Source organism: Taurulus bubalis (assembly GCF_910589615.1).
Source record: "Taurulus bubalis genome assembly, chromosome: 2".
NCBI classification, from domain to species: Eukaryota; Metazoa; Chordata; class Actinopteri; order Perciformes; family Cottidae; genus Taurulus; species Taurulus bubalis.
In genome coordinates, this window is record NC_136590.1 from 8,787,173 (window position 1) to 8,808,408 (window position 21,236).

At 44.3% G+C, this 21,236-nt stretch overlaps 1 protein-coding gene across 2 annotated transcripts in view; it reads left to right on the forward strand.

Moving 5' to 3' along the window:
• Positions 1-12,146: 12,146 nt before the first annotated feature.
• ctbp2l (C-terminal binding protein 2, like) overlaps positions 12,147-21,236 on the forward strand; it is a gene marked incomplete at its 5' end in the record, with an annotated part of 46,102 nt that continues 37,012 nt past the window's right edge. Inside the window, one exon of one of the 2 annotated variants that reach the window (XM_079237443.1) lies at positions 12,147-12,216. In XM_079237443.1, the coding sequence (XP_079093569.1) occupies positions 12,147-12,216 (70 nt within the window). The remainder of the gene's footprint in view (positions 12,217-21,236) is intronic. The other variant, XM_079237444.1, reaches the window with a different exon arrangement.

Sequence of the window (21,236 nt, forward strand, 5' to 3'; positions counted from 1 at the left end):
TTGGAGACATCAAGTTGATCTTAAACTTGCACATTTTGTCCAACCAACAGTCCAAAATCTAAAGATATTTAATCTAACATGATATTAAACAAAGAAAACCAATGCATTTTTGGCATTTCTTGCTTGATAAATGACTAAAACAATGAACCGAAAAATCAAGAACCACTGAAATGATTTGATTATAAGTGTATACAGACGTTTGGCTCTGACAATTAAATCAAGTCATCTGAAATTACAAGTGTAGCTCAAGCAGAAAGGTCTAATTAACCTCAATCTGGCACAACAATTTTCTTTTAACTTGGCGTATAAAGACATGGCATCACTCTGCAGGCACTCCTTTTTTTCCAGGAGGTTTGAGAAGTGGCAGCGTCGGCTATCTGCAGTGATGCAGAGACCTTGGCTCAGACCAGCCAGCCAAAGATAAACAGTGAAAAGCATTTTCCCCCAGGCCTTGAACACAACAAGTATAAAGTCGACGGCGTCACCTTAACTGTAACATGGAAACTATCTCAAGCAGAAGTTAGCGGAGAGAGGGAAAAAAATATATTACTTCTGTTTGTGGTCTGGCAGAGTGGCAGAACACACATTTTTCATTTATTTATTTTATGCAGTTGGCAAGGTAGAGGTGAGTAATTTTTTTTTTTTTTTGTTCTTTTAGAAGTGGGAGGAAAAAAGGAGGTCACATTTGTTGGCAATGCTGTGGGAGTGCGCTGATACGAGTATGAGGGCTTTGTGTCAGGAGACATTTTGCAGGAGACAAACCCAGCGCTGTAACACGAGCCATTCTCTTCTTTAAAAGGCGCAGCGACCTCCATGACCCACTGAGTTGAAGTAGAGGCCACCGCCGATTCTCATGCCCCGATTGAGAGAGAGAGGGGGGATGTCTCTGACAGCGACTGTTTCATGAATGAAAACAAAAACAGAGGAGGATGTCTGATTTTACAGAAACTGTAAAGATGTTGTTTTGTGTACTTTTTTGTGTGTGTGTGTGTGACGTTTGTGTAAGGAGTGTCAGTCGCCGCCGCTCAGACAACACAAGTGACCCAAACCCTGAGGCGGTCAGTGCCTCCTCTGTGTGCATACAGTCTCATGATTCATCCTTTTTCATGGCATTTCCTCCCCCGTCGTGTGGGGCTATGTACTGTCAGGGCCTTGGAGGAGTTCTCATTGAGCGGTTTCTGCACACACACACACACATCTTTATGTACCCTATTCACACAAGACCACGGACTTCATGCATTTAAACGGCCTATCTAGCTAAGCACTAATATTATACAACACTTACAGCAGTTTGAAGATGAAGCTGATGACATTATATTCATATTAATGTTTTTTATTAGCCTCCTTTGATGTTCAGATTGTTGATAAAATGGCGCTTTGATTGGTCCGTGAGAGGCGATGCCAAACTGTAACAGATGGCAGCTTGTAGAGCAAAGATTGCAGAGCTTCCATTCAGTGCATGTTAGTACTGAAATGATTAGTTGATCAACCGATTGATAACCAATTAATTATTCGTCACGTATCAAGCCAAAATGACTGACGAGTGCTTCTCAAATTATTCTCTTCGTTTGATTTAATTGTACATTGAATATCTTTGATTTTTGGATCGTTTGGACAAAACTCTTGATAGCCATTTTAGACTATTCTTGACACTGATTGGATGATTCATTTTCTGAATGAACTGTAAATGAAAATCAGTTGCAGCCCGAGTGTATTTCAGTCGTGCAGGAGAAGTACAATGGAGAACCATTTGACGAGCGGGTGGAACATTATCGGGAAAAATCTGAATGAATTAGTAGAGGAACATCACAAATGGCTGCACGGCATTGTCGTGGCTAGAACTGTCACCTCACAGCAAGAGGGGTCCGGGTTCGATCTCCGGTCTGGGCGGTTCTTCTGTGTGTTTTGCGGTCTTTCTTGAGTTTGCACGTTCTCCCCGTGGCAGCGTGGGTTCCCTCCGGGTTCTCCAGCTTCCTCCCACAGTCCAAAGACATGCAGCTCAGGTTAATTGGACTCCAAATTGCTCGTAGGTGCGGACTTGAGCGTGAATTATCGTCTGTCTCTATATGTGTGCTGAGATAAACTGGTGACCTGTCCAGGGTGAAGTCTCCCCTCGCCAGCTGGGATCGGCATCAGCCCACCCGGAATAGGATAAACGGTTTTCGGATAATAGAATGGAACGTCACAAATGCAGATGGTTGCATACTTATATGTGGAATGTATTAAAAAAAGAAGCTATGTAGGTCCAGTTAACCTCAATTTTGGATCAAGATGCACATTTAAGTCTTTTTATCCTATGATTAAACATTTCTCTCTTGAAGGGAGCAATGTCTTGCACGGAGACGATGCCTCCCGCTGCACGGGGTCACTGAAAGGTTTGAAGTATATGATCGTTATTTTAATGGAGTTGAGATGATGAATGAAGATGCATGGGGTTCCTCCATCCAGTCGAGTGACTTGGAGATTCTATGGCAAGGCTCTTCTGGACAAATGGGTCACCCATTTCGATAGACGACTCCAGTTATTGCATTAATATCATCCGAAAATATTGAATATGCGTGCCCGAGCACAAGTTGAAAGAGCCGCATGAAGAGCTAATGGTGTAAAAAGCGATTTGAGTTTCACAAAGATGCCCCCAATTTGTTTCCCCCAGGTTCAGAGAAATGCAGGATCAGCAGAAACACAGCGACTGCATTTGTTTGAGAAAATTACCCCGGCTGCATGCTTGATGATCTCGACAACAACAACAACAAAAAAACTCACATAGAGGGGAAAGAAAATCTGTAGTCTAGTTCTTAAATGCATATTAACAGATTTCTCCCACTTCAGCGTTGAGGAGTTGCAGGGAACGCACTCCATTTTAGGAAAGAGCGGATGCGCCTCTGCTCTAATCAATTCAGGTAGAGCAGCATTATCTGTGGAGCTGCCACCAGAGCAGCGCTGCACAATAACTCAAGGCAAGCATTGTAGAAGTGTGTGAGTTTGATCCTGTGCCAGGGTGATGAATAGCTGTTTTTCCTCCTTTTGTTGCCCATCAGCACTTTTATTCCGCAGTTAATCCGCCAGACCCACACTGTAATTTTTCACCTTGCTGTGTGTTGTGTGTTGTGTGTTGTGTGTTGTGTGTGTGTGTCTTGCTGTCAATGGAAGGGCCCTCTCTCTCGTATAAACACAAACACCTGCATCCGCCCCGCCCTACTGGCATCGAAGGCTGATTTACAGGTGTGTGCGTGTGTGCGTGTGCGTGTGCGTGTGTGTGTGTGTGTGTGTGTGCCAAGATAGGATTGACGGCTCGTAAAAAGTTAGTGAGGAGTGGGAGCCTTATATAATATATCAACAGGACGCAGTGGGGGTAGACGCTTGTTACCGAGTGTGTCAGGTGTTAAAAGGATGTCATGTTGTTGCAGATAATGCGGCTTACTCACTTGATTTACTACACCTATGGAGGTGAGGCTGTCTGCTTGGACCTCCTCCACCCTTCCACACTGAGCTTGTTGAATATGAGAACCCAGATTTTTCTCTGTCGCCCTTCCGTCTGCACTAAATTGCCATTTTTCACACCCAGAAATGTATATTTTTGTGGATAAGTTTAACAACTATGACATATGCTCTGTCCTGCTCTGGTAAGTGATTTGATACAGGTAGATACAAAGTACCACTCTTTATCAAATGTTTGGCTGTGATGGCATGATTGTGTTGTTTGCTGACTAAAAGAGAAAACAGAAAAAGGAAATTGACCAATTTTCCGGTTGTTCAGGTGTATTCGTATTGAGGAGAAGAAACGCAACGAAAAAAGGCTGACGTGGACGAGCCTCATTTTCACACATACTAAAGATCATTTTCAGTATCAGCTGACTAAGTGTCCACATTTAGTGTCCCATCCAGCTTGCATCATATCTCTTTCAGTGGACAGGTTACAGCTCGACCGCACGAACAAATGGTTAATAAGTGGAATGACCTGACATTCTGCACGCCGCTTTAAACCCCAACAGAACGTCCCCACCTCCTCTTGCTTCTCAACCCAGCTCTGATTAGGGAGTTGGGGGTCCTTGTGGTCATATTTTAATATAATCCTGAGCACTCGGAGCCCCTCCTCAGCCTCGCGCTTGCCACGTCTCATCGTGGTGGAGGGGCTAGCATTCCTCCAGAGAGCTGTTCTACATACGCCGGACAAGGAGCACAGCTTCGCACAAAAGCCTGCTGAGACTCCACACCATTTATCTCTCAGCTGCAAGGTTGGGCCAGTACTAATTGACTGAGCTATGTGCTTGTATGCATATATATATAAATATATATATATGTGTGTGTGTGTGTGTGTGTGTGTGTGTGTGTGCACGCGTGTCAGTCCTACTCCCGGGAAGCATGGCGCATTAGTAGAGCCTGAGATGATAGGATGTGGTAAAGAGAGGCAGAGAGAGAGAGGCCAGCCTTGTGTTGAGAGCCCATCAGAGGGGGCTCGGAGAAAAAGCTCTCCAGAAACGTCAGTTATTGACTGCAGCTCTCCAAAATATAGCCATTCAAACTGTGCTCAGGGGGCAGAAAACCCACACGGCCGATGCTGCATTTAAAGTAAAATTCTGCTTGTTTTGTACTTGGTTGCCATCGTTTATCGGCTATGATGGAATAATACTCATCAAATTGCTTGGATCTGGAAACATTGCCATCCCTACAACTAAGTCTGATGGTACTAAGCTGGCACTTCATAGTAAAACTGTCAACTGTCATAGGTACGTCAAGTCAAAGAACCAGGAAAGAGGCCTGTAAACTGTGATCGCCTTTTTTCTTCTTCTTCCAAATTGTAACCTGAGAGTTTGTTTGAAACTGATTATCTGGTTGCTTGTGTTTTTTTTTTTTTTCGTGAAGCTGATATGTTCCCAGACCTCGGCAATTAACTTTGTGAATACAATGTTATTGTTACTGATAGGATCGATGGCCAAAACTACGCAAAGTAGACGAAGCGAAATGATTACATTTAAGTGTTCCTGCCTGTGTGAATCCGCCGTCCTTATGTGGTGCAGCACGGACCTCATGCTCTTTCTCTGTGTTGCTCTCACCACTCTGCTCTGGACTTTATCAACACATTGTTTAACTTGGCCTCCTCCCAATGTAAGCCCGAGTACAGCACGGAGTTGGCTGTCTCACCGTCCACAGGGAGGGGGCTGAGCAGTGTGTGTGTGTGTGTGTTTGAGGGCACATTCTGGGGGGAGTGGAAGCACCTCATTCTCCTGGATCAGGAAGCTTTGAATCACGCTGGCTCTTCCTGGAAGGACCTGGAGGGAGCCGGGCAGAGCCGGCTGGACTCAGGCGGGCCGTCTGAGCCGGAGCGTGGCCTCTCGCTGACACCAAGCCGGTGGCGAGCGCAGCTTTCTTACTGCACCCTCGCAAAAAAAAAGAAGCAAAGCCACGCCTTCGCCTGGCATGCTGCAGGCGTTTTCCTGTACTGGGAAGTGTTTTCAGCTGCGGCTGTGGCTCACACCGATAACCTCAGCCTCTGGAACTTTGAGAAAACAAGAGTTTATTGATTGGATGTAAATAGCACAAGGTGGGCAACAGCAACTTGGACTTTCAAGGGCAGCCTTGTTTGTCTATTTGTTTGAGTCAATTTTCATTACTGATTCCACTAGTTCAACAATTCAGCAGTTTGAAGGCATTGCGTTTGACATGCTTACCGGGCTAAATATAATGATGTCAAGCTGTCACCTGCCTACGCTGTCACAGGCCGTGTTTAGTTGATGGAAATCACACTCTCTCCTGTCTGAGGTGCTGGGGATCTGGGCATGTAAGTTGATATTAATAGTAGAGCCTTGCTGGTGCCGCAGGGTGTCCACACCTTCCTGTTTTCTCTCTCTTTGTTTTGGCCCGGCGCTGACAGATTTACCTCTGGAAGAACTCCAGCATTTGAAAGGGAAAAATGGACCCCATTGTTCAAATGGGGCTCTAGTGGAAAGAAAACATGGGCCTTTTTGATGAAAATAACAAGGGGGTAATAATGGATTGCAATATCAATAGTAAAAACAACTTTGTCATTGAGACCTGTGTTTGTTATTTCTAAAGGGCATTTGGAGGATTGAGATATTTTTTCCAGAGAAGTATGCCTCTTAGGGTGAAAGTGTTAAGTGTCAGAAGGTTGACTTTTCCTTTTATTTCTGAGTCTCCGAAGAGACTTCCAGAGCTCTGGCTTGTGATAGGAATCAGCTGGAAGAGGAATGGATATTGCAGTAGGTTTTTCCTGCTACACCCTGTCAGATAACTTGTAACAGTTGTCTCTCCTGCTCACAGTTTCGCTGTCGAACTCCACTGGGAAATTAAGTCAGAAGAAATAACTGCTGAAGTTATCCAACTCTATCTTTAAGCAAGTGCTTTGTGGGGTGTTTTTGGCGAGGATTACCACAGAACTCACATTGAGACATTGCATCGACATTCAAAGAGGTTGTAGCTTCAGCTGGGAAAGATAAATACTGCCGTCAGAGCTGCAGTGCGTTCAACTCATTGAATGATTTCATCTAAAGCTTTCCCTGAATGAGATATAATTTGTCAGCTTACTAAAAATAACCAGTTGGATAATCGTAATCTTTCTAACTGTCCTTCCAATACAGATACAAATATCCTTCCTCAGACCGTCTGTACTTGAAGTAAAAACATTTCGTCACTCGGCACAATGAGTCAAAACACTGTTTTTCCCAGAAAGATGCAACGCTGTCCAAATATTTTTGGAGTTCATTCCATCTGATGATTGATAAAAATCCCCCCAGTGTCAGTGTGTTCACCGCACACAGAACACGTGGTCGGCTTGGCTGTAAAAGATTGTTGTACAGTATAAGGATTTATGGTTACATAATGCAATTCAAACAGATCTAAATCAAAAGACTATTTCCATCTAATCCTACCTCATTATAATCTTTTGGAGCTTTTAGTCGTATTATTTAAGTGTGATGTTAAAAAAGCGCAGCAGCTGTTGAGAATTTTTTTTTTTTAAATCATAATTAGTAGGCAAATGTTGAAAATCGACTCAGACACTAGAAAGTGCTCGGAGTGCATAGCAGGCAGCGCCAAGCCTCAACAATCCTCCACATTTGTTTTTTTATGAAAGGGAATGTGGATCTGCAACAGATTACACATTGTGATAAATAATTGTGGGATACACAGATTCATTCATTATTTCAGTCAAGTAAGTGCAGTAGCTCATGAGACAAGAAACACACACAATGGATACTCACAAAGAACTGGTTGGCTGTTTTTTAAAAGACGAACCGTATGGGATAAAAAACGGAGCCTCCCTGGTTTGAGGTGCACATTATGAATCAAAGGAAACATATTCAGCATTTAAAACATTGCTAGTTTGAATTGCATGCTAACCCTGTCTGCAGACACTTGTGAGTTCCTATTTGAAATAATAAAAAAAAAGAAATTGCCCTTGAACATACTTGTCTGTTGTCCTTGTGACGGTTGAACCAACAGTTTTCCGTGCGCCTCAGCTGCAAATGTCTGCACACGCTGTCGCTCTGCTTTATTAAGTCAAAAAGCCCTAAATGTCTCGTCGGCACCAGAAACGGCCGTGAAACCTCTTAATATCGCTCAGCATTGATGTTTTTTTTCTTCCCCTGAGGAGGATAGCAGAACAGCCGTTGTGAAATAATTTGGATGTGAATTGAAAACATGTCGAGTATGGATTTTCTGGATTTATCCGTCACTTAAATGTTTCATCGAGAGAATGTCGGCCCACATTAAACTAATCCCCACGGTATTGGGAGTTAACTGGCATGTGTGGAAACGGATTGCGGTTAGATATCTCCCCCTAAATGTCAGAACCGGCAGCATCAGAACAAGAGTCCCCCCGTCAGCGGTGAGCCCGAGGCTTCACCGGCACTTCATCACATCCTTAGAAAGTAAGCGTCTTTGTGGAGCAGACCCAGAGGCTTAATGTCAGCAAATTAATTATGGATTCACCCAATTAGTTCACAAACTACACTGTGTTCGAGGGAAAATGATCATTCCCCCAAATGACTCGTCTCTTCAGTCTTTGCCCCAGTGTGCATTCCTGCCTCACTCACAACTGTGTGTGTGTGTGTGTGTGAAGCGACACACAGCAGGCAGGTAGCCTGACCTTTTTAATTATTCAATCTCTCAAACTCATCCACTGATGCTCCCAGTCTGTCTCCAGTTTGGCTCTTTAACAGTCCCCCTCCTGTCCACACATATTTCCGTCCGTCTTAAACAAAAGGAAACTGCTTCTCTGCTCCGTTCTTCTAGGACTCACGCTGATCTATGTCAACGCATGAAGTGACGCCATAACTGTAAGGACTCTTTTGACTGTGTGAGATTGCCTCAGATACACACACATACACATACACACACACACAGTGTCTAATAAAGTAAGTAATCACCGCTTTCTAATGAGAGTCTGTCAGGGGCGGTATCTGTTTACCAAACCAAATTATTTTTGTATTCCGGCAAAGTCAATTAATCACATCGGAGAAAATTCTGTTAGTGTTCGTCTCTCAATGGGAAGACGGATCGCAACAACGGCGGTGTCATCGTTAAATTTCATCGCATTACAAGACGACGCTGTCGCAAATTAATTCAATTTGTCTTTCGCATTCTCTCGTGGTTTAAAGTCACAGTGTTGGGTGGAGACTGAATTTAGGACTCACAAATAGTGATTATTTTTCCCGTAGAGCCCAAAGTGGCACCTTCGAATAGCTTCTTTTGTTCGAACACGAGTTCCAAACCATGTTCAAGGTTTTTTTGATATACGAAGCAGAGAAAGAAAGGACACATGATTAATCTATCATCGAAGTTGTTAGTTGGGGGGGAAATTGCCAATTAACAGAAAATTCTCATTTTATTTTTATGTTTAATGAACCTTTTGAGAAATAACCTCCACAGCTAGGCTCCCAATAGATTGTCTTGTCCTGTCTGTATCAACAGAAGACGCTGTCCTCTACAGCGGCACGTGCTCTTCCTTGAATAGATAACTCATTTGTTGGTTCATTTTCTCGTCCCTGGATTGCGTTGCGCGTATTTGTCTCGATGTATTGTGCTTTATTAAACTCCCGCCCCTCCCCCTGCCCCCGCAGCCCGTACTCGGACAGTGATCTCTGTGTGTTGCCGACATTGAGCAGAGTTTGTGGACCGTGATTGTGCTCACAGCGTCCTTGGGAGACGGAGACGGCCATCACAGATATGGATTTCTGCATTTAATGTCTCCGCCTCTCGCGCACAAATGTTTCTCTTTCAATGAGCTGTGGCCCCGCAGGCAGGGAGTTTTATCGATCATCTGACTTTTAATGCCTCTTAAATATTAAGATTCATGTATATGACCTTTTGTGTTTGGATTGGGAGTGCAAAATCCCCGCCTAAATACCCTTTCAGGCCCTGCTGGCTGCACTGCTGGCTTTGTTTCAGCTTTTCTTTTTTGAATCATGGAGCAATGGTGCTCAGTTTCATGTTTCTTTTATTAATATATTTGTTTTTAATAAAAGCACGGGGGTGGGGGTCATGCTTGGCTGTGTTTTATAAAGTCATGGAGGGAGTTTTTTTCTTTTTCTTATTTAGTTTTGGGACCGCTCCCTGCTTGGAGCTGACTGAGGGAATGAGTGCAGCAGAGAATGAAGGGTTAGAGGAGAGGGGATAGGAATTGAAGAGAATCTGTGAGCGCTCCCCTCCCTCTCTGTCACTCTCACTCTTTATGTCTCTCACACACACATGACACATGCACACACACACTCACAAGTGGACAGCCCTGGAAGAGGGCCCGGTGATTGATGTCTGTGTGTGAGAGACCTCGGAGGCAGCAGCAGCACTGCAGAAAGATGGACACATGAAAAGGAAGGAGGAGGGACAGAGAGAAGAACTGAAATGAATGAAGTAACCGGGTGAGGCCTTCCAGCAGCACGTTAACACACTGAAGCCAGAGTACTGCCTCGGTGGAAAGACACCACACCATTCTGACTCGTAATGTGCAGCATCCTCACGTCAAAATTGCTCGTTCCTGACTTTAAAAAAAGCCAGAGACTTGAAAAAGCAGTTAGAGGTACTCTGCAGCGTCGAGTGTTTATCCTTGAGGTCTGACAAACGGGATTAATGCTTTTCCTTTCTCATAAAACATTTTGCAAAGGTGTTTTTCATTTATATTATTTGAAACTGTGCGAGGCTGCAACTCACGATTACTCTGATGATTAATTGATGTGGCAATTGTTATCTTGATTCATTTATTGCAGAAAATAGTGATAAATGCATCACACGCCCATGGTAATGTCATCAAAAATAACTTAACGATTCATTGATTAGCCATCGATGACCTAACGGGTTAATCAACGAGCCCTTACGGCTCTAAAATGATGTATTCTTTACATCCAACGCTCGCTTCTCTCCTTCACCGCCTTTGCAGCCACATTGTTGCGTTACTTTGCGCTTTATTGTGCTTTAAAGTGCTAAAATCTAAATAAATACATTTGCAGTTTGACTTGACACTAATTAATCGTCTTGACTTCCTCGCCTGTTGCTAGTTTTGGATTGCACACGCGGCACATTAGGAGCAAAGGCTACTTTTCTCAGCACCCTTTTGTTCTGATGTTCAACAAGAGAGTGAAAATGATGCTATCTAAGATTTGAGTCTTTTCCTACCTGAATCCTGACTGCAAACCGGCGGATGAAGGAGTCAAGCAATGTCTTTGCCCTGATGCTTTCTGGCAGAAAGAGAGGTTTTCATGGTGTCAGAACTTTCTGAGTGGAGAGGCGCTTCTGGCTCCATTCCTGGATGAGAAAGATGTGGAATTTTAAGTTTTTCAGTGCAACATTTAATCCCTGTTCTGTTGCAATCGTTTTACTCTAATTCGCTTAAATGCTGATCCTCACTGTGCTCTTTATGCACTGCCAGAAGAAGAAAACGCATTGCCCTTTGTTTTCTCTAACAAATATGTATTTGTACGTACATCTGCCTGCGTGTCTGCAAGCTGATACAGAATTGAAGGCTTTGTCGAGAAACATTTCCAGCCTGCTCACATGTCTGTACAACTGATGTAATCTGACAAATCAAGTACGATAGTTGTCAACCCAAATCTGGTCAAAGTAAATCACGTAAAAAAATAGAATTGTTTTGCCTCGGCATGAGAAAATTTATTTTTGTGAGCCCAGAGGAGAAATATGGATGTAATGAATCAACACAACATGGTATAGAGGTGTAAGTGGGCTGGCGTGCTCCTCTCTGAGTAGATTTTAACTACCCTCTATTGGCCCGGATGTGTCATTACATGACAATCTGTCAACCTTCAGGTGCAGCACATCAACTTGAGAGCTTCATTTTGTCAGATGATGAATCTCTCGTCACAAGTCCTATCTGCTTGTTTCACATTTTCTCATTTGCATCGACATTTGTCAGATGAATACATATGCCTATGCTCGCTTTGTTTTTAGAATGGCTTTGAGGGCACGCAAAAAAAGAGAGGGGGGGGAAAAGTAGATTGCTATTTGCCATCTGAGTCGAGACGCCTCAAATGTCACGGCGATCAATGAGGAATATGTGACAAGTTAGATGAAGCTTCAGATGAGTGTTTGTCAGTGAAAGAAAACACACTTCAAATGGGAGAAAAGTGGAGCTTTTAGAGCCTGGAAGCTTTGCCACTTTTTTAGAGCAAATGGGGCACTTTGTCACCAACAGTATCCGAGTAAGTGTGTGTGTGAGTGAGTGTGTGAGTGAGTGTGTGTGTGTGATTCCCTGATTTTCTGTATATCTATCGCCTGCAGCTTCCCAGGCTCTTTGTGAACAAGAGGCTGAGTGACTTTGTAGTCAAGGACCCTTTAATACCTTCCAGAGTTTTTATTTTGTTGTGCTTTTACATCAATAATGTGTATGTGTGTGTGTGTGTGTGTGTGTGTGTGTGTGTGTGTGTGTGTGTGTGTGTGTGTGTGTGTGTGTATATATAAAGTGTGTGCGTGCCAGTGTTGTGTTTAACCAGGTTTTTGTGCGTTTGTCCCTTTCCTGCAGGTGTATGTGCCGAGGCGGTATGCCCCGGGGAATAGTGCTGACAGTGCACTAGGAGTCTGAACCTTGCCAGAATTTGCGGCTGAGGAGGAGAGGTGCCGAACCGTGCCGTGCCGTGCCGAGTCGAATCGTGCCGTCCTGTGCCCGTGCTGTGTTTGACGCCATGTCCCTGACTGACAAACACAAAGTGAAGAGGCAGAGACTAGATCGGATCTGCGAAGGTAAACTTATGAGTATGTGTCCGTCCTTACCTTCTTACTATCACTCATTCCGCTTTAAGAGTCACACTGTTTTCTGCACTTTCGCCAACAAACACTTTAGTTCCAAGTGCCTTTCTCGATACAAAGAAGTGGGACTGCAGAGTCAGTTTGTCAGGATTCTGGACTTCACGGCTAATTGAACTTGATCTGGGTGTGTTTGATATTGTTTAGAGCCCCAGTGCATCAAATCAAGTGCTCTCTTCACTAGTAAATTATCTGATTAAGTGAAGGATTATTATGATTAAAAGAAGCAGTAATAGTTGATGTGAATAAATAATTTAAGGTTTGTACAGTGTCTTCCCTGTTTAAGTGGCCAAATGCATTAAAATCTATTTTCTTCCCAAATATCAAGGTATAAACTGAGCTACATCTGGTTGACTTGTGACATGTATTTATCATTTTGAAAACCTAAATGCTGAAAAATACATTTTAAAAACTGTTTTCATTTTACCTAGAAATCTACCTTTCTTTTGACCTGCAAACCACTTACTGTGACGATACTAATAAGTCATATATTGTGTTATTTTGCAAAAGAAGTCCTCTCTATACTTACAGCATATTTTTTTTAATGTATCTTCCTGACACTGTTTCCAAGCTACACATCCCCCATCCGACCATCCTCATTGTAAGCGCAACCCTAAGACCTATTGGTGATCAATACTCATTGATTGCTATCATTTTCTCGTGGTATACACTTTGACCTCCGCAGCAAACAGTCATCTGGCGGATGTGAACAAGCTTATGTCTTCACTCTGGCCTCTGCGTGAGCCGCTGTTTGTTTATGTCGGAGTGTCTGCTATGGGACTTATGGTTATGGAGAATCTCTAAACATCTGCACTGGAGTTAGATTACCGCGGGGGATTGAATGGTTTCTCTCCTGTCACGGCTGTTTTGGAAGCAGCCAATTTTACCCCATGAACAGCAGTGATTATTAGGCTTTAGGTTGTGGGTTACAGAGCGCCGTTGTATTGAAGGGCCCGAACATAGAAGAGCAGCCCCCTGCCTTGCGCCCGAGCAACAAAGAAGATGAGTCTTTGCGTGGGTGTATAAACTGTGTCTGAAGCCTCGTGGATGTGCATTTTTAAACCCACTTTGCCCAGCATGTTTTTTTTGTGTGTGTCTGTCAGACTGTGTCCTGAGGTAAAATCATCTCTCTGCTGTCTGGGTCCCCGAGAGGCTTGTTAAGCTGCTGGGCCCTCCAGGAGCCAGCGCAGGGAGAGGCAGGCATGACTGCAGTGCTGGAAAATGAAGCTAGACGCACCATTACCCCCAGTGCCAGCGTATTTGTTTTGCAGCATGATGTAAGCACCTTGGCGTCGTGCACATGAAATGAAGGGCATATGCCGAGCATCCTGTAAAAGCCAATTTAGCTCAAGAAATCCAATCTTGAGTTTTTTGGTCTCTGCCGCTGCAGTAGAAAAGTGATGGTGAATTTTGTATCCAAAGTAGTAGCTTGTAGCATTTGAGAATGCATTAGAAGAATACATTACAATAAAATGCAAATAGGAAGAAAAGAGAGAAATAAAACATAATACTGTATTATTCTCAAAGTTGATCAAGGCTGTAGCCAGGATTTTAGAAATAGTCTTTCCGCAATTTCTTTTGCCCACATTTTAATTATTCAGATAACTTTTCAATTATGTCTTCTATACATTTAGATCTCCCGAGATGACGTAGAAATGCTATTTCAGATCTTTCTCTGAAATCTTGTCTGCAAACTTAAAATAGACTTTATCCATTATATTAAAATTTGGACTGTTCATTTTTTAGTTTTCATCTAAAGTAGCGTAGCCTTGAACCTAAAACATCGAGAGAAATGCACTGGTTGGCTTGCTTGCCGAGAGTCAGATGATACTCTCCATGTCTGTAGGTACAATGTGTAGCTAGCTAGCCACCAGCAGCTGGTTAGCTCTGCCCAAAGATAAGCCTCTAACCAGCCTGGAACCTTTAAAGTTCATGGCCATTTTTTATTTTTTGCCATCAGGACATTACTGGTCCTGGGCCCAAACATAATTAATAGCATAACCCCCCCATAAAATGCAGATTTTAGTTTTATTTGTTTACCCTTTTGTACAGATTAAATAATCAAGACATTTATTTATTGTTAATTAGTGAGCTTTAGAGGAGCTGGTTTAGTTACCTTTGGACAGAGCCAGGCTAGCTGTATTCCCTGTTCCCAGTCTTTTATGCTAAGCTAAGTTAGCAAGCTGATGGCAGTAGCTTTAGTATACAGCAGAATCTTGTAAAACAGTAACGCAACAAAACGATATCACGGCGGCAGGAGTCCGCTGAAAGTCCACCGAGGATCCTTTTTGAATAACCGCTCCCTTCACGATCCGAATCACAAAAGCGGTCGTATTTCACATCACAGGTGGATCGTTCATTGGTGGAAATCCTTCCTGATTAGAGTTGCAGTCCACATCCAGCTGTTGCATTTGTGTGAATCAGACAGCTGAGGTAGTTAATCATTCCTGGGGGGACAACAGTTAGTCTGCTCTGCTGGGCTCGAGCTCAAAGCCCACAGGAGACGCACAGAGAGACGGTAACAGGTGTTGCTGTGATGCATGCAGAGCTACTTCATGGTGAGCGTACCTGCCGACGTTCCATCTCACACACACACACACACACAGACGTACACATACTATCTCTCCCTCTCTAACTCTCCAGATGGCCATCATACAGGATCAGTGAAACAGTCCTCTGGCGGCCATTGTGAGGGCGTAAAGAAGAAGAAAAAAACAGCTTGTGATTTGCGATTTGTTTATGAGCCAATGACCAGGCAAAGTTGTCCCACTGATTGCATGTAGCGGCATGATAAGGCTGCCATGGCGATTGTCACCGTGCAAGCAGAAAACACACATGAAGCAAGGCTCTCTGCTTTTTGTTTCACACGCAGGCAAAATCCTCACAGAGCGTTCTTGGCTACGGTCGGTACTAACTCATCCTAATCCAGGTTCACACTTCAACCAGGCCCGCAGTTGGCAAACAGATACACACCAGATGAAGCCGTGATTCGTGCCGTCTCCCCTCAATCTCTTTCAAGTGAAAATCTGGAGCGTCCTCTTTCAAAAAACGTCTGCTGAGACCACACTCTCTCTGCACTGTCCAACAGAGACTTCGCCTTTTTGTTTCTATTGTTTTCCCCGACACTAAAAAAAACAAGTCTTATCGGCCAAGACCGTTTCCAACAACATGCCAGGTGTAATTTACTTTTTTTTATATATATATATTTAGTGGACCAGTTCATTCTAGCTGTTTTACATCAGCACGTATGGCAGTGGGATCAGAAATGTCGTATCTAAGGAAACCCGGTGGCGAGATGACAAGGCTGATTAAGCCATTAAAGTCCTTGATATGTGTTTAGCATAATCTGCTCTGTCTGCAAATAAGGAGGCAGGGAGCTGGTCGCGACTGTTTTTTATCAAAAGCTGCTAGTTAGCTCAATCAAAGCAGCTGCTTGGAAGCATTCGCTTTAAATCAGCGTTATGAGGAATCTCTCTCTCTCTCTCTCTCTCTCTCTCTCTCTCTCTCTCTCTCTCTCTCTCTCTCTCTCTTGCTCTCTCTCAGGGGTGAAGAGATTCATTTCTGTCATCTGAAGAGATGAGGAGTGATCTGCCGTGGCCCATGTTCCTCCCAGCCTCAGGTCCTTTCATGTTCTCGGCTTAATTTGAGCTGAACCAATGTTTATTGTTCTGCAGCAACAGGGCCGAGTGGCTGGGAGGAAGGACAGTTCTGCTCCTGATCTGCTTCTTCTAATTTTTATTTTTTTTTCCTTCGCTAAGATTGTTGTTTTGCTCGTAGACTGCAGTACTAGTTCCCCTCTGGGTTAGATTAGAGCCGCTCTTATCTAGTGAGATAATGTTTTTAATCAACATCTGCATTTTATTCATGTTGTGTTACACGGAGACACTTTACGGTGTCAATATTAGGAATATCATTTATCCATATTAGTTGCTGAACAAAACACAAAAGTAACTCGGCAGTCAATTGTTCTTCCTAACGAGGATTATATCTGTTGGTTTGTTTTGTACCCAGCACAAGTGCATGGCGGGTTACTGCTCTGCTGCGTATGTGAAAATATATTTTTGAGTGTCGACTGCTAGGCATCCAGGATTAAAATCGGTCATGTGTGGAATGCTAACAACACACTTTAATTCAGACTTATATTATTATTATTTCACCCGCAACAATATTTACTGATATAAATTAGGAAATCAGAAAGTTAAAAGAGACAATACAATGCTCTCCAGGTTTTATAGTAATTAAAAGTGTAGGAGGGTGTATATATATATATATATATATATATATATATATATATATATATATATATATATATATATATATATACCTACCTACCTACCTACCTTCTGTAAGCCATGCATTACCACCAGGAGATGTACAAAATATTCATATTCGATTTTTAGAATTCAGTATTTCCGTACCCTTCACTACATCTCTGCTTACAACCACAGCTTAGTTGAACATATTGGAAAAGTGATCCTTTGTTCAAATAGACTACTTATCTTTTTTTCATCAGTGATGTGGAGGCAAATTACATTTTCTCTTCTATCCTTTCTTCTTTCTTTCTTTCTCTCTCACTCTCCCTCCCTCTTCTCTCACTCAGCTGCACACTTCTCCTCGTCTCTCCAAAAAGCAAGCGGGCTGTCGTGTCTCCCTTCTGTCTGCCCCATCTGTGATGCAGTATGGGCCACTGGCTTGATAATGATAGGCGGGCTCCGCACGAGGCAAAGACGGGGGAAAAAAAACCGACTAAAATGGAAGACAAAACTCTAATCAGTTGTCTCACCAAGTCTACCAGAGGTCTCGCCTTCTGATTAAAAGGTTTGCAGTAGCGAACGTTCCTCCCACCCATGCAAATGTGCGACATGCTGTGTCATAGACTGCAGAAATGCGAGGTGGTAAGGAGGCGGCGGATAGAGTCTCGCTAACGCAGCAGATGTGAACCCTCCAAAAGCCATCGGACCAGAATTGGTACCATGTGTTTTTCTTTCCTCATCACCCCCTCCTTCCTGCCCGTACTTGTGTTAGAGCGAGGAAAAGGCCCAGGGGCTCGTTAAAACTTTAATATACTGTACAATCACAGTAATTGAGTAGGATTTTCAAGTTCTTCCAGTCATGGCTTTAATTTATGAAGGCCCCATGAAAGTTTAATGGATCAGCAGTTGTAGAGTCGCAGCTATCTAAATCATTCCGCAGCTATCTCTGCCTGTGCCGCCTGCCAAGTCCCGCCGTTAGCGTCCTGTGCCCTAGAAAGATGGCCAGATTGCTCCAAAGGCATGACTGTCGCTGGACGTCTGTTCGACACATTGAACACCTAGAGGTCTTTTCACAGAGTCGTCCGATTGGCTGTGAGCTACCAAACAGGGCAGAGGCATCAATTAACCAAATATCCACTGTGGTAACTTTGGGCTTTCTTTTCTTCTGTTGTATTATCTATGCTAGCAAGCACAAGGGTCCCTGTTGCTTGATGAGTGTAATATAGCATGCTCACTCAATTATGGAGCAGCTCTCATGAGAGGCATTATCAGAGAATGCAGACAATATGAATATGTTACCACAGCTTCCCTTGCTTATGAATAGTGAGAAATGCGGCAATTTGCATGGCTGGAGATATGGTGTGCCATATCCTCGTTTCGGTTTCAGCGACACTGGCCTGACCGTAGTTGAGATGTTTATTATTGTTATTGATATTTTGTCAAGTAGCGGGGATCTGAGAGTGACACGCAGGCCCTGGAAGGGGCTTATTAAAATAAGTTATGTCGGCGATCGTAGTGGAGAGATCCAACACAGTGATTAATGGCGTGTTTTAAAGCTGATAAAAAGGCGCAGGGAGACTCAGACCTGAGAGGACGGCACTGAGAAATCACTGCGAGGAAATTGCGAGGTATGCTTTACCTCTAATGAAATAACCCATCCCTCAGATGTGCATTAAACTGGACTGCTAAGCCCCATGGGGAGAATGAAACTGTTCTGATTTATTTTTGTTTTGACCTACTTAATGTTCTCTAATTCCGATTTTAAGTTTGAGCCAATTTTTTTGCAAATATTATATCATGATTGCATCACTTTAAAACGAAAACACGCTTGTTATGGCGTGTCCCCTCTGTGACTTGACAGGTAGTGGGACAACATAAACAGACACAAGACTATCGCAGCCTCTTGTCACTCCCAAACAGAAATAGATTTAGCCCGTCTCAGTCACGCTGTCTCTGTGTCTCAGCTTCAGCACCATACAGATGATGTCCCCGGAGACCTGCTGCAAAAACTCTTCCTTTTTAGACACTGGTTCCCCATTTCAACCCAAAATAAAGCACATAATAGAAACAGCAGTCTAGTTGTCACAGTCCAGTGCAGTCCAATCACACCCTCCTCCCCTCCTGCCTTGTCCAACCCCACACTGTCTGCCTTAGATGTGAAGTCAAAGCTGGCAGCTTCCCGTCTTATCAGCTTTTTTCCCATCACACACTTATCAAAGCTCCCTTTTCTTCTCCTCCTGCCGCTGTTTTTTTGTTTACATTGCTCTTGTCACGGCAAGTAAACACCGGCAGTTATCTCTCAGATGGCAACATCTCAGATAAGACACATCTGCTCCGTTGTACGTCTGGTGTATTGTAATAGCAAAGTGTGAGCTCTGTGAGCGGAAATAAGACCCGGCTGGTGAAAGGGAAGTCCATACTGATTCATTTTGTGAATCTACATTTTTTGAAGCGAGATTAGCATGGCCTTACTGTATATATACGACATTTTGAATATAAAGAGATTTTTCTTTTGTAACTCCTGTTAGGATTTGTTGCTTTTCTCTGCTTTTATTTTATTACATTTTTTACTGTTGTCAAACAAAACAAGCAATTTGAAGATGGAAATTTGATGGCTTTTTTCTTTGCTACTAAATCTGAAATACTTCCTTTTAGCCTCAGTGTAAAACAAACTTGGTGGGGAGCTTTTCCCTCTTTACCTGCATTTGCCTGAATGGTTATTTGTATGCGTGTATTCATGTGTGAACCTCTAGGTGCCCGGTAGAGGAGGCTGTGCATTCTCTATGCTATGAGTGGAGCATCTCCTGGTCTCCTTCTAGTAGCCACAGGATTAAGTCTGACCCTCAGTAGCACTTGTGTGTCCAGCCTTTGCAACCGGCCCCTCCCCCTCTCTCCAGGGACACACTACACACCAAGCATGTCAGTCCCCAACCTCCCCAGTCCCTCGGGGAAGATCCATTCACGCCCATGGGGATGCCGGCTGCCAACGACAGGGTTAGCAATAACCACTAAGCACCGTAAACGCTGTAACTTTACACTCCGTGAACACATTCAGGGGCCGCAGGAGCGTGCTGGCTGTGTACACTATCTGGTTCAAGTGATGTCAGAGGGGGCAGTGGATTTAAGCAGGTTTTAGTTTGACGCTAATCCCCTTGTAGCAAACGCTGTGGACCAGAGGACTGTCCTGCCAATGGCGTGCATCAACCCCATTGGATTAGCGTGTCTCGTCCCCTCCTCCATTCTGTTAGCATTGTCCAGCATGTGTTTTTACCCCAATTTATTTACCCCCTGGTCTTAGTATTGTATGAAAGCGTGACACCCAGCACAAGCATGATCACTGCTGTCCAATGGAGTACAGTCTCGTCCTAAAGGTGTGTTTTTACACTTTACTATTTTCATGTGTGTATGTACTCCCTCTGTGTTTGACATGTTGTGCCTCTCTCTTCGTGGATTTCTAATGTTTCCAGGGCTGAATTATTTAGAGAGCCTGCCAGTAGGGAGCTACATGATAGCACAGACTTAAGAGTGAGGTGGGGAGGTGGGGCCCTACAGCTGCATATCAGGTAAAAGGGTACATCATGCTTCACCTTTTCTCCGCTGTCACATGTCAGTGTAACTGGAGAGTTGAAACGCAATACACGGCTCTATTTTCCGCTTTTATACCCGTCTGCTTTATTTCCTTCACTGATGCCTAACTCGTGTGAGCAGTCGCATTTTGGTGGTTCTCTGGGCCAGAGTGGTCCTGTATGGTCTGAAGGCGAGAACGACAAGGCAGCAAGTCGCTGTCACTACTGTGGCACCATTGCGGGGCGAAGGAATTCTTTGCCATTGGGCGGGGGAGATCGTGGAGTGTGGTTTCACCATCACCTCGGGGAGAAACCGGATTCAGACCTCCAGTCCTCCCTCTACAGGCGGATCCTGCAGGACCGGCATGGGGAGCAGTCACTGAGGAAGAGCTCTGTGCCCGATCAAAGCAACAGCCTCTACCTCAGGCAAATGATGGCAGGCCGGGCCTCTGCACCACCTCAGGATTACTACCTGGCCGACCCTACCTTACCTGGTCAGCTCCCTGAAGAGTCTGGGTTTTACAGGGATAACCAGCACCTGCTCACCAGATCAGCCTTGCATTATGGGCCTAGCTCTGGTGGGATGAGACCTCCCTGGGATCAAGGACAGACGAGGGCCACACCCTCCATGCTGCCCTCCGCTTCAACACCTAACCCCGTGCCTCCTCCCCCTCCACCGCCTCCTCTGCCTCCTCCGCCACCTCCTCCCCCTCCCGTTCATGAGCTGAGCCGTTTGTACAGAGAAACTCTTGGGTCTAAGATGATCCCAGACATCCACCGTATTGGTGGACGCTCTCCCGCTCCTGCAGTCTACGGGGTTCATCCCCCTCTTCCTGTTTACGCTGCTGAGTCATCGTCTCTCTCTGCTCACCAAGCTTATAACAATTTCAACAGCTTGTCCCTGGATCCCCGCCAGCCAGCTGCCACCAACTCAGTGGTGGACACCGCTTCTCTGGGAATGGACGGAGCTCACCCTCGGGTTTATGGAGCAATAGCCTCCCAGAGGCTGCCGTATGACCCAAATTATGACCCTTGCTCAGGCATGGTGGCTGCAACAGCTGGAATGTCATCCAGCATGCCTCATCAACATCTCAGTGCTGCAGACCCCAAGAAGATGGTGGACCCTGCCTTCTTGGCTTTCCTGCGAAGT